The following is an 18451-nucleotide window of genomic DNA, read 5'->3' as shown; positions in this document are numbered from 1 at the left end:
CTCCACATGTAAATATATATTTTATTAGATGTCAAAGTCTCTATCTCTAGAATCATATGGTTGGATCTACAAAAGAACATTGCCATTTCCACAAAAAGGTTTTGGGCAGTTAAGCTCCTTCCAGCAGAATTAGTTAAGCTCATCCAACCAGAATTAGCGTAACTGAGAAAGAAAAATCAGTTACATTTAAAATTCTGATCAAAGTCCTTCTCTTTATTTTTCTCATAATAGTTATAAGTAATTTCAGTACAAAGAAAACACATTCATCTACAACAAAAATGGCATTCAGCAAGCAAACATGAAACTATATTGGCAAAATACAATAGAGATATACTCCAACATTACAATAGTCTCAGAAGATATTCAGAAACTTCAGCCAAAAACAGGATTTCATAACTTTTGGTTTCAACACAATTTTTGGGCCACAAACAAGTGGTTGTTAACATGGCAATTTGGATTTTTGACATTTGAGAAACTCAGAGATGTTTTATTGTAATGAGGTGGCCATAATCTGCTAGGGCAGGAGGAGCCACCCTTTCTGTCAAATGGCTTATAAAAATTGTAAGTAGTCGCACTTGCTGAACATTTCAGACTTGTTTTATATACTATTTTACAGTCCACCCAATCCTATGTAATGTATAGTCAATTTTAGGGGTAGTTTTATGTGGACTACAAAATGTATTGTTTAGTGAAGTTTAGATTAATGAGGTTCTTTTGTATTAATATGTTAATCTTGGCAGCAGAATAATACAGCACAGTGGAAAAAAAAAGATCAAAGCTATGAAGACTAGTTTGATACGGAAACATTTCCTGTTAACACTTCAAGTGCTGATTCTCTTCCCCAACTCTGCTCAAAGTGGGTAGAAAATGGCCTCAACTCCAGAGCAGGCAAAGAGCAAGTGTATGCAGCTTCCATGCACCCCTGCACCCTCAGCTGTAAAGGATATGGTGAGGAGTGGGGACAAGGGTTGGAACAGGGATGGTAGTGGTGCAGCTGCAGGGTACTGTGCTCCATTAACTCCAAGCTTACAGACAGTCTTTTAGTAACCATTACCAAATGGCAGCATTTATAACAACTTGCACACTGTTCTGAACTAGGTTGGGGCTGATAAAAATATTAAGGGAGCTCTCTGCACCCCCTTTTCATTTAGTACAGCGAAGAACTCTGGGACAGCAGAGAATCTGTCTTTTAGAGTTTATTCTCCTGTTTATGTGTGCAGGTAACTCCCATTCACATTAGAATAGTTTCTGTGTGTATGTATGCATATCAAGATAGCTCAGAGAGACCTCTTAATATGAAAGTCCATGAAAATCCATTCATATCAATACAGGTCAGCTGTAGTACATTATCTGATAAGCTTCAGCACTCTGCTTAGTCATTAGGTTTTTATTATCTTCTATTGTGAAGTCTTGTTCTCTTGCAAAAGCCACAGCACCCTTTCTAACCAGCATACAGTAGGTAGTTGTCTCCATGACTTTATCAGTTACAGCAAGTGGTGTTCCGATTCTTTTTCAGAATGAAAATTACATTTTTACACAATTTTTATGCAATGGTTATATTTTCTAAATCAGCGCAACAACAAAAACAAGGGCTAAAATACTTAAAATTAAAACAAAGACATATACAAATATTAGGTTCCAAGATTAGGAAGGGTATTATTTTTTTAAAAAATCTTTTGATTTTTTTTATATGACCTCCAAAACAACTAGATATTAGAGCTTCTATCTTGCCCTAAACATAACGAACACAGACTAGATACAGACCAAATTTACACTGCACGCTTAATATTTTGCCCTAACTTGATATATTCCTAGGTTTTCTCCTGCCAGATTTTTCTGCCCTAGACCCTTTGACCTCAAAAAAGGTATTCTACACTATAAAGTAATATTGAAAATACATGGCTCTGATAAGATAAATCTTGAGTTTGGTTTTGGTGTTGTATTTTAAATCACACTACCTTATGGGTAAATGAGTTGAGTGGTGTTAGCCTCAGTTGCTAGTTAATATTTCAGGATTGATAGGCGTTAGGTTTCCATTAAAAAAAAAAGCTCTAAATCAGTTCTGCAAGTAGAGCTGAGTGAAATTTTTCAGACAAAACTTTTTTCACCATAAAATGCACATTTGGGTCAAACAAAACATTTTTTAAATTCATGTCAAATTCCCCGAACTGTTTTGGTCAACCCTTCTCCACCAAACCCTCCAAAAAAAATTTCCCCCAAATTGCATGTTTTGACATATTCTAAAAGAAATGTTTCAAGTTTGTTTCAAAACTAAGTTTACCTGTTTCATTTTTAAAAAGTTAAAAAAAATCAAACATTTCATTTCAAGTCAAAAACAATTTTTTTTAAACTGTCAGTTCACCAAAAAGTACTAAAGCTTTCAAGTCAACCTGAAACTTTTTTTTTAAACAAATTTCAGTTCAGCTAACTAGCAAACCAAAAAATTAGTTATTTGCACAGTTCTAACTTTAAGGCCCTCACTTTTATCCCAAGACTTCATACATTTTTTTAAAAGTATACATTAATACACATATATATACATTTATAAATAAATGTACGGTCATGCCCAGTCAAAGCTGCTGCTGCTCCAAAATGACCAGGATGCGGCCCTTCCATTATAGCTGTATCACACTGAATTATTCCATCTTTGCTTGGGTAGCCTCCTCATCCTACTACATAACTCCCTGTCTCTTCATCATTCTCAAAATCTGCACATAATTAGTTTAAAAACCTGTTAAGTATTAGACCCAAATTCTGATTTTTTAAAAAATCTGAATGTTCCCCAAGATTGCACTTAAAAATTTAGCATTTTAAAGGCATCAAAGAACAACACAATGGCCACTATTTATTTAGGACCCTCCCAAACCCACCCCCAAATTGTGCTTATGTGCCCTTCACTATGTTTAACTAGAAAACACTACCTCCAATGTTGGCCTGACATTTCCAGACATTTCTTATCCATCCAAAAATTTCATTGAAGTCAAGGGGAATTTGGGGTGTGCAAGAAAAGCAGATGTTAAGAAGCAAAGTAAGAAAACATGTTTATTTCATTCGTTATTTGGAGCCCACTGAAAAATGCAAAATGTTTGCCAAGCAGAAAAGCACAAAACTGTTAAGGAAGGACATTCTATTTATAGATTTCTAAGAGGATATTGTAGATATGAGAGAGTAAAAATTGTACCAAAAGGGTAAACATACCAAAGTCCTTTTAACTATATAAAGGTAGTTATTTAAAACTTGCCATTGTGTCACTTTATATTTATAACCAACAGAAATGAATAGTCTAATAAGTTCATTATATGTAAAGCATCAGAAAATGAAACTGTCATGGAAACATGTTCAGTAAAAGGATCATTTATCCCTCCCTTTGCCTGTATTGAGCTCAACTAAAGACTGGATTTAATATACTGATAACACAAACTATTTCTGATTATACATAAGGTGCCTTGCCTCACCTAGTTCCTTGTTAGAACATGCCTGATGACTTCATTCCATATTTTTCAAATGAGTAGAAGGGGATCTTTTAGGTTTGCAGATACCTAAATAACTCAGAGGACCTAGTCATTTTTCCTAGGTATTTGATTTATGAGGGAGGAGTGTTGTAGAGGGACTGTTTGAATATGGGTGTGTTGTGGAACTCTGGGGCAGGGGGTGTCCATGGGGATGAGGCGCTCTCAGGCAGTGGGGGTGGGGGGAAGGTCCACAGGGGTGAGTCACTGTGGAGCTCTGGGGCAGTAGGGGATTTCCATGGGGATGGGTTGTGGCCCTCTAGGGCAGTGGGATGGAAGGAATTCTACGAGAGTGCGATGTAGAACTGTAGGGCAGTAGGAGGGTGTATCTATGGGAGCACTCGGGGGGGAAGGGAGGGGCTGTGGCACTCTGGGCCACTGTATGTGGGGGGATTATGGAGCTATGGGCCAAAGAGGGCATGTCCATGGGGATGGGGGTTGTCTCAGGCTGAGGTAGAGGGGTGACCATGGGGGACAGGGGTGCCCACAGACGTGGGGGTTGTCAGGTGGCGGGAGGGGGTATCTCTGGGGGTGCAGGGGTGACAATGGGGGCAGGATGCCCATGGGGATGGCGGTTGTGTCAGGCTGGGGCAGTGGGGGTAGCCAAGGGTGACACGGGGCAGTATTGGAGCTGTGTGTATGGGGGTGGGAGGTGTCTGCGAGGGGCGTGGTGGGGCTACGTGTATGGGAGGGCTGGGGCAGAGCAGTGCCTGGGGGGGTAGATGCAGGCTGTGTGTGTGTATGGGGTAGGGGAGGTGCCCATGGGGCGGGGGTGCCTTGGGGGCGGGGGTGCCATGGGCGGAGCAGCTATTTGTATGTCGCGGGGGCGTCATGGCGGGGGCGACGTGGTTGTCATGGCGGTAGCAGCTCCTCGTGCAGGGCGCGGGCTGCTGGCTGCGGCCCGGCCCCGTTCACCTCTCACACCCTCCGGGCCGCAGCCAGCAGCCCGCGCCCTGCACGAGGAGCCGCCACCGCCATGACAACCACGACGGCAACGGACCCGACGCCAGACGGCGCGCCCCAAGGGGTCGGACCGCAGCGGGAACTGCAGGCGGCAGCGCCGAGCCGGTCGCTGATTGGAGGCGGTGGCGCGTCAGTCAGCGCTGAGCGCAGACGGCGGGCGGCAGCGGGTGACGCACGCGGAGCGGAGCATGGACGCGCTGGGCAGGAAGGTGGTGGTGTGCGACAACGGCACCGGGGTGAGCGGCCGGGCGGGGCGCCGGGCAGGGACTGGGGCTCCGGCTCCCCCGCGAGCTCCAGGAGCAGCGACGGGCCCAGCTCCCCGGGGCGCCGGCCGGCCGGCAGCGGGGCCACCCCCAGCGCCTGTCACTCGGCACAGCTCGCTGCGGGCGGAGCGGGGAAGGGGCCGCTTGAGAGACTCCCCGCCGGGCGAGATCCCCTCCCTGTTCTGGCCCAGGCCGGCTGCCCGCCTCACGCAGCCGGGATCTCCTTCCCCTCCTCTCCTCCCCGAGTGGGATGCCCCTCTTCCCAGCGCCGCCTAGCCGCCGGGATCTTCCTCTCCTCCCGGCCTGCTGCCCGCCCGCTTCCCCTGGCATTGTCAATAGGACCTCGGGGCAGAATCCGCTTCCCCTCAGGGCCCCCCCCCCACGTGAGATTTCCTTCGTTCCTGGCCTGCCGCCCGCCCCTCCCACTCTGCTGGGATCTTTCTCTCCTCCCGACCTGCCTGGTCCTACGGAGTCTTCATCCCGGAGGGTAGGGGGGGCAGGATTTCCTTCCTTTGCCCCGCACCGGCCTGCCCCCGCCACCCCTGGCCAGGATCTCCTTCCCCTTACTGCCCCCCATCTCCCAACCTGCCCTCCCCATGTGATTTTCTTCCTTCCTGGCCTACCTGGTCCTACTGAATCTTCATCCTGGCCCCGGCCTGACCCCCCTCTCCCCCCGAATCTTCTCCCCTCCCCTTGGCACTGCCCTCCCCTGACAAGATCCTCTTCCCCCTCTCGGCACTGGCCTCCCCCACCTGCAGATCTCCTTTCCCCTCCCGGAACTGACCTGTTCCCTCCCCCTTCCCATGATCTCCTTCCCTCTCCCTGCACCGACCTGCCTTCCTCCCAACTCCACAACCCGCCCCATAGATAAACCCTCCTGTAGCCCTAGAGTTCTGCATCCTGCCCAAGTGAATTTCCTCCCATCTCACTCCCCTAAAGGACCACAACCCATCCACATGGAAATCCCCCAGAGCTCCACAGCCCCATGGACCTCTCCCTCCCCACTACCTGGGGGCTCCCCTAGACGGGATCTCTTTCACCTCCCAGTACCAACCCACCACCCGCCCTGGCATCCCATACCAAAGCAGAAAAAGTTCTGTAATGTGGAGCTGGAGCAGCTCCCTAGGCTACTGCCAGCGCAGCGGGAGTTGGGCAGTTCTGAGATGGTAAAAAGGCTTCTGCCCCCATCAGCTGTAGCTTTTATTGCTGCCACCATAAGCAGGGTTTTGCTGGGGGCAAACTACCTGTCTGATTATTTTTTACAGTATAGATGCAGCCAAAGAACAACAGAGTAACTCAGTGCTCTGGGCCTCTCCACCCTTGGGAGCACATCAGTGCTCACTGTGCTGTTTTGGGGTAATGTGGATGCTTGTCCACTAAGCCCAGTAGCTCACATCTCTCATAGGCTAAAATTGACTACTGATGGGATTTCTTGGTGTGTCTGTGTATAATATTAAATATAGTGTGTATAAAAAGAGGATAAAGAGAATGAGAATATTTAGAGCTGAAAGATTTTCTTACTGTGAGTTGTGCTTTTACAGGCAGAATGAGGTATTGGAAACTAATAAAAAAATTGATTGGCTTTAGACTAAAGTAGCCTCTAATATTGGTAATTATTGTTAATGCTCCTGCATTGTTTATTTTAGCATGCAGGCTAGCCTATCTTCTTGGAGTGTCTTCAAAAAAATCTGTTCAGTGATGAGGGCAGAAAACAGAGGTTGGTTTATGTTAAATAACTTTAGCTCACTAAACTATAAGTGTGGCTAGAACCAGTCAATCACTCTGCTCCTAATGAACTCTGACAAGAAAATGATAAAAGACAAAAACATCATATCATTATGACTAAACACTTTTCACAAAGTGATCACTCTGTCAGTTCTTATCCTCAGAGGAAACCTGCACAACACTTTCAAAAGATGAGCCTGTGAGCTTAAGTTCATAACTTTGCTAGATGCTAAAAATCATGGACTGAAACAGAGACACTGGTCATGTCTGTGCTACAAAATGAAGTTAACCTAATTTACATGGTCATACAACTCCTGCAGTAATTACATGGTGTGTATGTGTGTGTCACGGCACTGCTGCATGTCCCTTTTGTGCCCCATCTCATCTATACCATGAGCAATGTGTTCCTAGGTGTCAAGATACTATGGCTAGATCGGAGCTGCAACTGCGTAGCTTCCTCTCCCAACGCACCCAACAAATGCAGCAACTCTGGTGTACTCCAGGTGGGAGTGTGAAAGCCGGCATGGTCAGCTGGGAACATATATGATGTGGGTTGTCCACGCAGAGCAAACAGGAAACGGAATTTCAAAAATTCCTGGGGCTTCAAAGGGACGGGGGTGCATGCCTGCGTACCTGGCTTCAGGCAGCAGAGGAGGAACTACTTACCAGAGCCATCATGATGAGCATTGTGAGACACCACCTGGAGGCCACTTAGGGTGACAGGAGCAAGTGCGCTGTCTGTACTGACATGGCATTGCTCCAACTTTGTCGCAAAAAGCTCTGTGCCGCTTGTCAAGGTGGTTTTATTATGTCAGCAAAGCAGGAGAGCTAAATCGGTGGGAAGAGCATTGTTGCGTGTACACTTTCACCACTTTTTATCAATGCAATCTGACTTTTGATGACAGCTGTATAGTGTAGATAAGGCCTAAGCTATGCCTACAGTACCACTTATGTCAGCATAATTTATGTTGCACAGGGGTGTGAATAATCCCCCAACCCCGAGCGACATAAATTACACTGACATAATTGCTAGTGTGGAGAGCGCTATGTTGGCAGGAGATGTTCTCTCATAGAGGTGGTTTTATTATACTGACAGGAGAGCTCTCTCCTGTTGGCATAGAGTGTTTTCGCCAGAAGCATCGCAGTGGCTTTATGTGTAGACAAGCCCTATGTTGGTGTAGCTGGTGAGTTACATCAGCGGGAGCAACAACAAATTTTTGTGTAGATACGTATGTAGTTAGGTCAGTGTAAGCTGCCTTGTGTCAATCTGATTCTATAGTGTAGATCAGACCACTGGATTTATGGCTTATTACAACAATCTATAATCCATTAACAACCCCTCCCCTTCCTTAACACCCCTCTAGTCATAGAGAGGAAACGGGCCATTTCACTTCGAATGGTCCCTTGAAATATGTATTAACTACGTATGCTTAACAGTCTGTTCCATCTTGTGTTTAGCTGTGATACTCTGAGCTCTGGTCTACGCTACAAAGTTATGTTGATATAACTATGTTACTCAGGGGTATGGAGCAACATAGTTGTACTGACTTAACTCCTGGTGTAGACAGTGCAAGGTCAATCCTAAGGCTTCTCCTCTAAACATAGCTACCGCCTCTGCAGTAGGTGGAGTACCTACTACGCCAAAGGAGAACCTCTCCCCTTGGCGTAGATAGCATCTTCACTAAGCTAAGTCGCTGCAGCACTCTAAGTATAGGCAACCCCTTAGTAACTTTCCCAAACCAGAAGAGCTCTATGGAGCTTGAAAGCTTGTCTGTCAGCAGCAGAAGTTGGTCCAATCAAAGATATTACCTCATGCACCTTGTCTCTTTAGATCACTAAAACACAGAGTAACTCTTTAAAACTTTTAGTTACAGACTTAGAGCTGTAAACTGCAGAGTGCCAAAAATTGGGTTTCTCTCCTCTTTTCCCTTTTTTGGTAAAGAAGGCCTGAAAGGTTGTGGGGCTTTGGTTTTTCCGCTCTCATTAGAAATTCAGTTTTTGTCTACCTGGAAAGACTTTATGAACCTGTCAAGATGAGGCTCTGGTCTACGCTACAAACATATGGAAAACTCACACCCCTAAGCAACGCAGTTATATTGACCCAACTCCCAGTGTAGATGGCACTATGTTGACTGGAGGGCTTCTCCTGTCAATATAGCTACCGCCTCTCAGGGAAGTGGAGTACCTGTGTTGACAGGAGAAGCTGTCCTATCAATGTAGGTAGTGTCTTCACTAAGCTCTAGAACAGTGCAGTGCTGTAAGTGTAGACAAGCCGTAGGAAAAGAGGTGCGCTTTAAAAACACATAAGGTAACTCAAGTGAGCTAACATCACTTGAAACCGTCTTTAACGCATAATGTAAGTACTGTTTAGCACCTTTACCGCTATGTTGGTTGATGATATATAGGGCCCTACCAAATTCCTGGCCATGAAAAACGCATCACAGATCGTGAAATCTGGTCTCTTGTGTGCTTTTACTCTATACTATACAGATTTCACAGGGGAGACATTTCTCAAATTGAGGGTCCTGACTGAAAAGAGAGTTGCAGGAGGGTCACAAAAGTTATTTTAGGGGGGTATTGCCACCCTTGCTTCTGAGCTGCCTTCAGATCTGGGTGACTGGAGAGCAGCGGTTGTTAGCCAGGCACCCAGCTCTGAAGGCAGTGTCCTGCTAGCAGCAGAGCAGAAGTAAGGGTAGCACTATCATGCCATACTATCCTTCGTTTTGTGGTGCTGCTGGTGATGGCTCTGCCTTCAGAGGTGAGCTCCTGGCTAGCAGCTGCTGCTCTCCAGCTGCCCAGCTCTGAAGGGAGTGCCGCTGCCATCTGGAGCACAGAAGTAAGGGTAGCAGTACCACAAATTCCCCTGCAATGACCTTGTGACTCTCCCCCCTCCCCCGCCCCCCCAAAAAGAGAGAGAACCAAAAAAACAAAACCACAACAACAAAAAACTCCTTTATGGGTCAGGACCCCTAAAATTACAATACCATGAAATTTCAAATTTAAATAGCTGAAATAATGAAATTTATATTTTTTAAAATCCTATGATTGTGAAATTGACCAAAATGGACTTTAAACTAGTGAAACTGACATCAGCAAGAGACAGAGCCTTTGAGTCAAGCAACTGGGAAGGAAATGACTTACAAAAAGGAAGTCTTAACACCCACTTAACGCCAAAGACTAATGAGCATTTGAGACAAAGGATATCTTTGTTAAAGTTTCAACATCCCTGCCATGTAAATTAAAACATGGTCTCTCACAATAAACATCTGAAACCTCCAAGAAAGTGCTCCAGGAAAATTAGGGAAAGAGGCCAGATTTGACAATTCCAATACTTCAAAGGTTAGGGGTTTTGTTTGTTTGTTTGTTTTTGGAATGGCAGAGCCTAAAACCATTAGATCATCTCTATATATCATACAGAAATGTCAGAAGAATGCTTTGCAGGTTATCTTTATAAACCCTTAAAGCTCTTGAGGGCCTGATCCTGAGAGGTTGATTTCGATGGGAGTTTTAGATGCTCTCAGGATCTGTCTCTTTATCGTGTTTATTTGTAAATTTGTTGGAATATGTTAATTATGGAGACAATGACCATGACTTACTTATACTGCATACTTGAAATGAACTATAGTAAAATAACTGCTTTTGTTTTTGGTCCAAACTTCAGTCACTTAGGCCTGGTCTATGCACAGTTTTTGTACAAGTGTAACTATTTTGGTTAGGGATGTGATTGATTTTTGATAAACTGAAGTAACTATCCATAGAATTCCTAGTGTGGACACCATTATACAAGTGCTGCTTATTCCCCTTTCTGTATGGGAACAGATGTACCAGTGTGAAACAGCTTTGTACTGACTATACTGGTATCATTTTTGTGTGTAGACAGTCCCTTGGGCAAATGCTTAATTTTAACATATAAGTAGTCCTAGAAACATGCTTAATTTTAGCAGGTTAGGGGAATAATTACTTGATATCATTTAGGTCTGTAACCTAAATTATGTCAGAAAAATAATTTTTCAACATAAGAAAAACCCAGTTTTTGAGAAGAATAAATTGAGCCATAAATTGAGTTAAAGCCATAAATTTTCACTATCAATGTTATACTATGATAGACAAAGCTGCCTTATTTTAAATAAAATATTTTCATGATAAGATGAATGAATACACTATGATTTAGCATTCATAGAATATCAAGTTTGGAAGGGACCACTCAGGAGTCATCTAGTCTAGCCCCCTGCTCGAAGCAGGACCACTTCCCAGCTAAATCATCCCAGCCAGGGCTTTGTCAGGCCTGACCTTTAAAACCTCTAAAGAAGAAGATTCCACTACCTCCCAAGGTAACCCATTCCAGTGCTTCACCACCCTCCTAGTGAAAGAGTTTTTCCTAATATCCAACCTAAACCTCTCCCATTGCAACTTGAGACCATTACTCCTTGTTCTAACATCAGGTACCACTGAGAACAGTCTAGATCCATCCTCTTTGGAACCCCCTTTCAGATAGTTCAAAGCAGCTATCAAATCCCCCCCTCATTCTTCTCTTCTGCACACTAAACAATCCCAGTTCCCTCAGCCTTTCCTCATAAGTCAATTGCTCCAGCCCCCTAATAATTTTTGCTGCCTTCCGCTGGACTCTTTCCAATTTTTCCACATCCTTATTGTAGTGTGGGGCCCAAAACTGGACACAGTGCTCCAGATGAGGCCTCACCAATGTTGAATAGAAGGGAATGATCATGTCCTTCCATCTGCAGGCAATGCTCCTACTTATACAGCCCAAAATGCCATTAGCCTTCTTGGCAACAAGGGCATACTGTCGACTCTTATCCAGCTTCTTGTCCATTGTAACCTCTAGGTCCTTTTCTGCAGAACTGCTGCCTAGCCACTCCGTCCCTAGTCTGTAGCAGTGCATGGGATTCCTCCGTCCTAAGTGCAGGACTCTGCACTTTTTCCTTGTTGAACCCTCATCAGATTTCTTTTGGCCCAATCCTCTAATTTGTCTAGATCCTCTGTATCCTATCCCTACCTCAATGATTACCGCTCCTCCCATTCTGTCTCTGCAACTGCTGAGCTCATGTGCAGTCCACGCATCCTCAGGTCATTAATGAGATATTAAACAAAAACCGGCCTCAGACACCCTTGGACCTCTCTGATACTGCTGCCACTAACCTTTGATCACTACCCTTAGCTCGATGATTGCCAGCTTCTCCCACCTTGATCCATTCAACAGCAATACTTTAACTTGCTGGCAAGAATACTGTGGGAGACCGTATCAAAAGCTTTGCTAAAGTCAAGGAATAACACGTCCACTGCTTTCCCCTCATCCACAGAGCCAGTTATCTCATCATAGAAGGCAGTTAGGTTAGTCAGGCATGACTTGCCCTTGGTGAATCCATGCTGACCGTCCCTGATCACTTTCCTCTCTAAGTGCTTCAGAATTGATTCCTTGAGGACCTGCTCTATGATTTTTCCAGGGACTGAGGTGAGGCTGACTGGCCTGTAGTTAAACTCCAGAAATATAACATAAAATGTTGTGTATGAACTACCTTACCAATCGTAGCCAAAATGCATTAATTTTCTTCTTTAAAAATCTTGTATAAATTGATTGGAAACCTGCAGTTCTTGTAATGCTTACTGTACTATGTGATTATTGTGGATCTTATTGCAATCTGTCTTTAAGAAAAGGTAATTTAAAAATATGTTTTCACAACACATGTAATGTAGGAGGACCTTTCATAAGGTCAGCAGTAGGGTCTTATCATCCACCTCAGACATTCTAGATTTTATGCTTTTTCTTTAGAACAAATAGTAAGTAAGTTACTTTAGGTCTGGAGTGTTGTCCTAATTATATTTAAAATTCTTTTGTCCAAGAGATTTACACTACTTTAAACTATGTTAACATTGAGACTTGATGAGGTACAAGATTGTTCAGTATAAAATTGGTCTCAAGACGGGTTTGTGAGCAGATGTAGCCTGTGTGTATTTATTTTTATTTGAAAGAATATTTATACACTGTATGTTCTTACCGCTTGATGACTCAGTGGGAAGTGAGAGCACCAATTTGAACCACAATGCTAAGAAGAGGAAACTATATATGGTAAAATTATTTCTTATACACCGGATTCTTGCACACACTAGGCAAACTAAGTAACTATTCTTAAAACACGCTTGTAAGTATATGTACAATAGACGTTTGTTCTGTGTATTATAATATATGACGTACATCTTGCAAAGATGTTTTTCTATGAATAGTTCTTCACTATTTTGTAAGATGCGATGTTGCATTTAAATGTTACTGCTGTTAAACGTTTACAATATACTTAGTTGTGCTGAACTTGGAATTTGATAACTGCCCCAAGGAACATAAGGAACATACACCTCAATTTTGGTTGCATTAGAGAGTTTGTTTGCCAGTGGAAAGAATTGCAAATATCTGGGGTCTTTGAGTTTTTTAGTAAAATGAAAAATGGATTATCCTTGACTAATTACAGTTTTTTGAGTGTATTGGTTTTATAGTTTGAAGTTCTGGAAGGGTTGTAATAAGCTGCTGAAAAATAGATGTTTGTGATTTTATTTTATTTTTTGCTGGCGAGTGTCTCACTTTTCGTTTTTACTCGTTTAGCAAGAAATCAAAAACACTCTGGTCCTTTTTCTTTGGCGACATTGTTACTCCTTGTGCTGAATCCTAGAATATCAGCTATATGTCAGTACATAAAGTGTTATAACTTTGTAGCCATAGTGTCAAATAAGTTCAGTAGTCTGAAGCTGCTGAATTTAAATTTGATGATGAAAACTGTGCTGCAATATGAATCTCATAATTAACTTCTAGGAATCCTTTTTTAAAAAAAAGTCTGACCACCTTCATTCACCAGATCTTCCTGTGGCCTAGGGAAAGGTTGCCTGAGCTGGGAAAGAGGAGACCAAGAGTTCAGGTCTCATCTAAATGCTATTTAAATTCCTGTGAGACTTGCCAAACTTATTATTGACCAAGGGGCCATGAACCCCAATCCAGAAGATGAGGGACAAGCCGCTGAAAATTCCCTTTCCCCTGTTTTTAAATAGGTTAGCAGAAGGCTTATGCAAATACACTGTGAACCCAGGTTTCTAATGTGACAAACCTTGCTCTTATCCACTGTACTTCACTGCCTTTCAGAGTAACTAAATAAGTTTAGCTGTACTGTAAACCCCACTCTTCTTCCGGAGCCAGGGATAGAACCCAGGATTCCTGATCATCAGTATTCTGCTGCTGACTAGTAAATAGTTGTGTAACCCTCTGGGATACTGCATGTTAAGTCCTTCTCTCGGCTGATCTAGAAAGGAACTGGCAGTTACTCCTGTAGTTCAAATAATAAGGACCTAAGCTGGAGCTGTCAAGGTGCAGCAGTTCAAGCCTTGCTGCTGATCAATGTGGAGGTATGGTTGTGTGTGACTTGCTCTGGGAAAAGACCTCTTTAGAACAGGATTGTAGAACTTAAACTATGATGATTTGTAGATTGTAAGTGTATGAATCACCAGAACAAACATTTCACCTTTCACTCATTTATTGCACATTTAACTTTTGTCACGCTCCTGGTAGGTGTATCTGTGTTGTATATCATCCTCTGCCCAGTCTGCAGAGAATGAGTGTTTGTGACAGCCCTCAGCTTTAGAACTTGGCCCTGTACCCAGCACAAGCTATAAAGACTCATGCTTTCGATTTTGGAGATCATTTCAACACGTAGTCTTGGCCAGCATGGCATCCTTCACACTTGCAGGTCTCTCGTGTTGGTGTGTTTTGAAGGTTGAGAGGTTTACTTAATACTGGCATGGGGGGGTGGAGGGAAAGCAATAGGCAGATTTACTGGTATAGTGCTGCTGCAGCTGCTTGTGGCTGAGGGGAGTTTCTGGAGTCCATGAGAGGCTCTGATGGAGTGTTTTGGGAAGTGAGTATTTACATAGACTCCTTCATAGAAGTTCCCTACAGCTGACCACTGCTAAATCTGGAGGATTGTGAATAAGGTGTGGCAGGCACACAGTTTACTAAGGCATATCAGCCTTGAAGCTGCTTCTGAAGTCTGTGCACCTGTATAAAAAAACTAAGACATTAGTGAACAAAAATTACATTTAGTGGCATTTAACATTTCAGCAGGGCACACTCCAGCCATCCAAAACCTTAGAAGCATGGAAATAAGTTATGGGGAAAGCACTTCTTTCTACCTGCATATTGCAGACAGCACTTTCGATAATGCACTTCATTGTTCCATAAGGTTTCCATCTCCAGCAGATTCCCAAAGTAATACATACCCCTACTTGATCAAACTTGAGTGACCTCAGCTGTGTTAAGGCAAATTGACTTTCCCGATGCTTTAAATGGGACCATTGTACTCATCTGTTCATGTAATTTAATATAAAAGCATATGAGGTCACATGCATTTTTGTATTAAAGTGCATGTTTGATCAGATTGGGATAATAGGCTTGTGATGCTCTATTCCCCCATTAATTAGACTGGCTTCATAGCTTTTCAGACTCTCTGATACTCATGGAAATAAGTGCATTGGCAAAAAGATTTTGGGCTCCAACCTATTCAGCCCGATCAGAATACGGTTGGCCATTAATTGCATTCATAAATAGGAGCAGCACCTGATGCATGTAGAGACAACATCTGTATAAGTCCTAGCTATTGATAGCCTCAGAATAAGCAGAAGGGCTGACGAGCCCTTGCCTTGCCATTTCATACCATATTGCAGAAGGAGACCTTTCATCTTTGGAAAGGAGTTGGGACTTGTGGAGAGGAGTTGATAAGCTCAAGAACACTTTTCCTAACCCTCAGACATGTCAAGTTGACTCAACTGGCAGAGAACACATTAAAAATGGAGGTGATGTACAAGAAGAAAAGCGAGGGTGACAAAAGTTTTTTGCCCTGCATCATGTTTTTCTATTGCTGAATGCAAATTGGTTTTGCTAAGTAAAAGTGTAGCAGCTACTAGGTAAGGAGCCATATTAAATGAATTGTAATTATTGCCATTGTATTTAAGGTTCTTAACTTATATCCACATTTCCCAAACTTATGAAAGTTGAGCCTCCCTTTGGGGGGGCAGAAAACCCCCAAACATGCCTCCTGCCCTAACCCCCCGCCCCGCCCCTGGAATGTTAAAGGCCTGCTGTTTCTTTTAATGTATAGATCTTCATGCACCACCACTTCTCCTCTTCCCTCATGGAAGTAATGGTGTATATCTTGACAATATATTTTTCCTCCTTTCTTACATGCTTTGAGCAATGCTGATATTTAAAGTATTCTAAGTGGCATTTGAGTTAATATCAGTTGACATGAATAGGATAGTTCACACTTTAGAATTCAGGCAGAAATTACTGCATCAGTTAGCTTTCAAAAAATAATCCAAGTATTTCTCCACAACCATAACAACTGGAGACTTTTTTTGTTTTTATAGACACAGCAGAAATGCTAGAGAAAACTTGAAATCTGTCTGCTCCCACGGCTAACCACTCCCACCCCCCAAAATAAAACAAAAAACACCCTTTCCCAGGGTAGCATGTCCTACATCTTAGAAAATGTAGACTTACATTAAGTTCTTTCAAGTATAATTTTAATAATGCCTTATTACTCTTGGGGCCTGTCTACACTGCCCTGCAGTTTGGACTGAAGAGCTGTGAATAGCAACGGACACTAAAGTGCTGTGCTATTACTCCCTTATGTGGACGCAAACTGAAGAGTCCTGAGTTTGCAGCAGAACTTTTCAGTTTGCACCTGCAGTATCCACACCTGGGAGTTACAGGACAGCACTTGTGCACTGCTATTCATACTCCATTAGCCCAAACTATGGGGCAGTACAGACAGGCCCTAAGGGCTTGACAAGTAACCTGCTTGCTGCCAGAGGACCCCCTGAAAGATGATCAATGTAGATTTGTAGAATGGTGGGGGAGTTGAGCCAAATACAGTATAGTTAAGGTCAGAGGTCTCAGCGTATCTCTAGCAAATGAAACAGGAGGTTTCGCTTCAAAATTTCAGATATGTGCTTAAAAAAACTTTCTAAAACTACTTTAAAATGAGTATTGAAGTTCTAGGCAGAGACTTGTAAATGTACATTTGGGCCTACAAATTTACCCTAATTGTGACCTCAACTATAAAAAGTGAGTGTACGTTCATTAGATGTCACAATAACCTATGACAACAAATATTGATGGGAAAAGGTGCAAAAGTGGGACAGACTGAATTAGTTCAAGCAAAAAGGTCTACGGATATTACTTAAGGACTACGTTAAGATCATTCTTGGTAAACAAGAAAAGTGTGGAAGTGGAAATCAGTAAACCAAAATTGGTGTATTGGGAACTAGGCCTAATTGTTGGACAAAATAATGAGAGGATGGTCTTTTCCAGCCATCACTGCCTTGTGGGGTCCTTAAAGAGAGAGACTTTGGGGAGAATAATTGCTCACTAGAATGAGCTTCACCATGATGGCCACTGTCTCCTCGGAGCTCAGATCTTCTTTATCCTATTCCTGAAAGATGTCCTGACCAAACCGGGCCAGATGACATCACTACCCCCACAAGTCTCGCATCCCACACATCACTTGGGATGTGAGACTCTCTTCTCCCATCTCCCCCCAATATATCTTTTTCCTTCCTTACCTTATTTCTTTTCTTTCATGTCTCTCGCTCCTTTTTCCTTCTGTCTGAGAGTCTGGCCAAGACTGCATGTTTTGCAGCATTGCTGTGAGCCTGTGACCAGAAAGAGGTAGCTTAAAGCAATGACCTAAATAGGCCTCTGCTGGTATAAGTTTGCCAGGTCTCAGAGTGGGTAATAAGTCTCTGTGCTATCTGTTTTTTTCAGCGGTGAGGATGCATGTGAGAGTCAACACCAGAGATAGAAGCTGCATTTTCTCTCTTTGCTTTTCTTTTCTATCACCCCTTGTGTGTGTGTGTTTTTGTTTTGTCGCCTTCAGAAATGGGATGGGCTTTAACAACAAAAGCAATAATAGCTCCAGCCCATCTCAGTTAATTTCTTTGTTTTTCCCCAAAACGACAGTAGTTACCTTCTTTACCACTGAAGAGGCTTCCCTCCACCCTTTCTAAAAACTCTCAAGCTATAGGGAAAGGGAACAAGTGACGTTGTTAAAATGAGAGCCCTATTTAATATTTTACATTTCAAATGCTTTTACTGTTTTTCCTTCTTCTGAGTATCTTTAATAAAAGGATTTTTAATGATCTGTTTGCCATGGAACGCAGCAGGCCGAGGTCACTGTATTCCAAACTTCGAACCTTGTTCAAACTGTTTAATGTTGGAAGTCAGGATCACGTTAACACCTTGAACTCTTTTGGCCCCTTTATTACATCGAAATTAATACAACATGACTTACTTTCTTAAATTCCTTACCTGCATTTGAAATTTCCCCCCAAAGATTAAAATGTTTTTAATAGTAATAAACAAATGTGATGCATATATTAACTAACCAAATTATTCAACTTCTTTCTTTCCAGTTTGTGAAATGTGGGTATGCAGGCTCAAATTTTCCGGAGCACATCTTTCCAGCTTTGGTTGGAAGACCAATTATAAGATCAACTGCCAAAGTGGGAAACATTGAAATCAAGGTAATGTTTTTTCCTATAACAGATTAAAGCATTCAGAGTAGTCTTTCAGTTGTATACAGTAGAACCTCAGAGTTAAAAACAACAGAGTTACAAACTGATCAGTCAACCACACCCCTCATTTGGAACTGGAAGTATGGAATCAGGCTGCAAAGACCAAAAAGAAAAAGCAAAAGCAAACACCAGCGGTTCTCAAACTGTGCGTTGGGACTCCAAAGTAAGTTGCAACCCCATTTCAATGGGGTCACTGGGTCTGGCTTAGATTTGCTGGGGCCCAAGGCAGAAGCCCGAGCCCCACCTCCTAGGGCCAAAGCCAAAGTCTGAGGACTTCAGCCCTGGGCAGAGGTGCTCAGGTTACTGGTTTCCTGCCTGGGGCTGAAGCCCTTGGGCTTCAGCTTGGTCCCCCCCACCCGGGGCTGT

At 43.1% G+C, this 18451-nt stretch overlaps 1 protein-coding gene across 2 annotated transcripts in view; it reads left to right on the top strand.

Moving 5' to 3' along the window:
- The first annotated feature begins 4605 nt into the window (after nucleotides 1–4605).
- The window catches only part of ACTR2 (actin related protein 2), a 49480-nt gene continuing 35634 nt past the window's right edge, over nucleotides 4606–18451 (top strand). The window contains exons 1-2 of one of the 2 annotated variants that reach the window (XM_032806541.2): nucleotides 4606–4708; nucleotides 17924–18034. In XM_032806541.2, coding sequence (XP_032662432.1) covers nucleotides 4661–4708; nucleotides 17924–18034 — 159 coding nt within the window. In that variant the 5' untranslated portion in view covers nucleotides 4606–4660. The remainder of the gene's footprint in view (nucleotides 4709–17923; nucleotides 18035–18451) is intronic. The other variant, XM_032806540.1, reaches the window with a different exon arrangement.

The sequence above is a fragment of the Chelonoidis abingdonii genome, chromosome 3, assembly GCF_003597395.2.
Source record: "Chelonoidis abingdonii isolate Lonesome George chromosome 3, CheloAbing_2.0, whole genome shotgun sequence".
In the NCBI taxonomy this organism is placed as follows: Eukaryota; Metazoa; Chordata; order Testudines; family Testudinidae; genus Chelonoidis; species Chelonoidis abingdonii.
The sequence above is the reverse complement of the archived record's forward strand: the minus strand, read 5'-3'. Positions and strand labels throughout refer to the sequence as shown.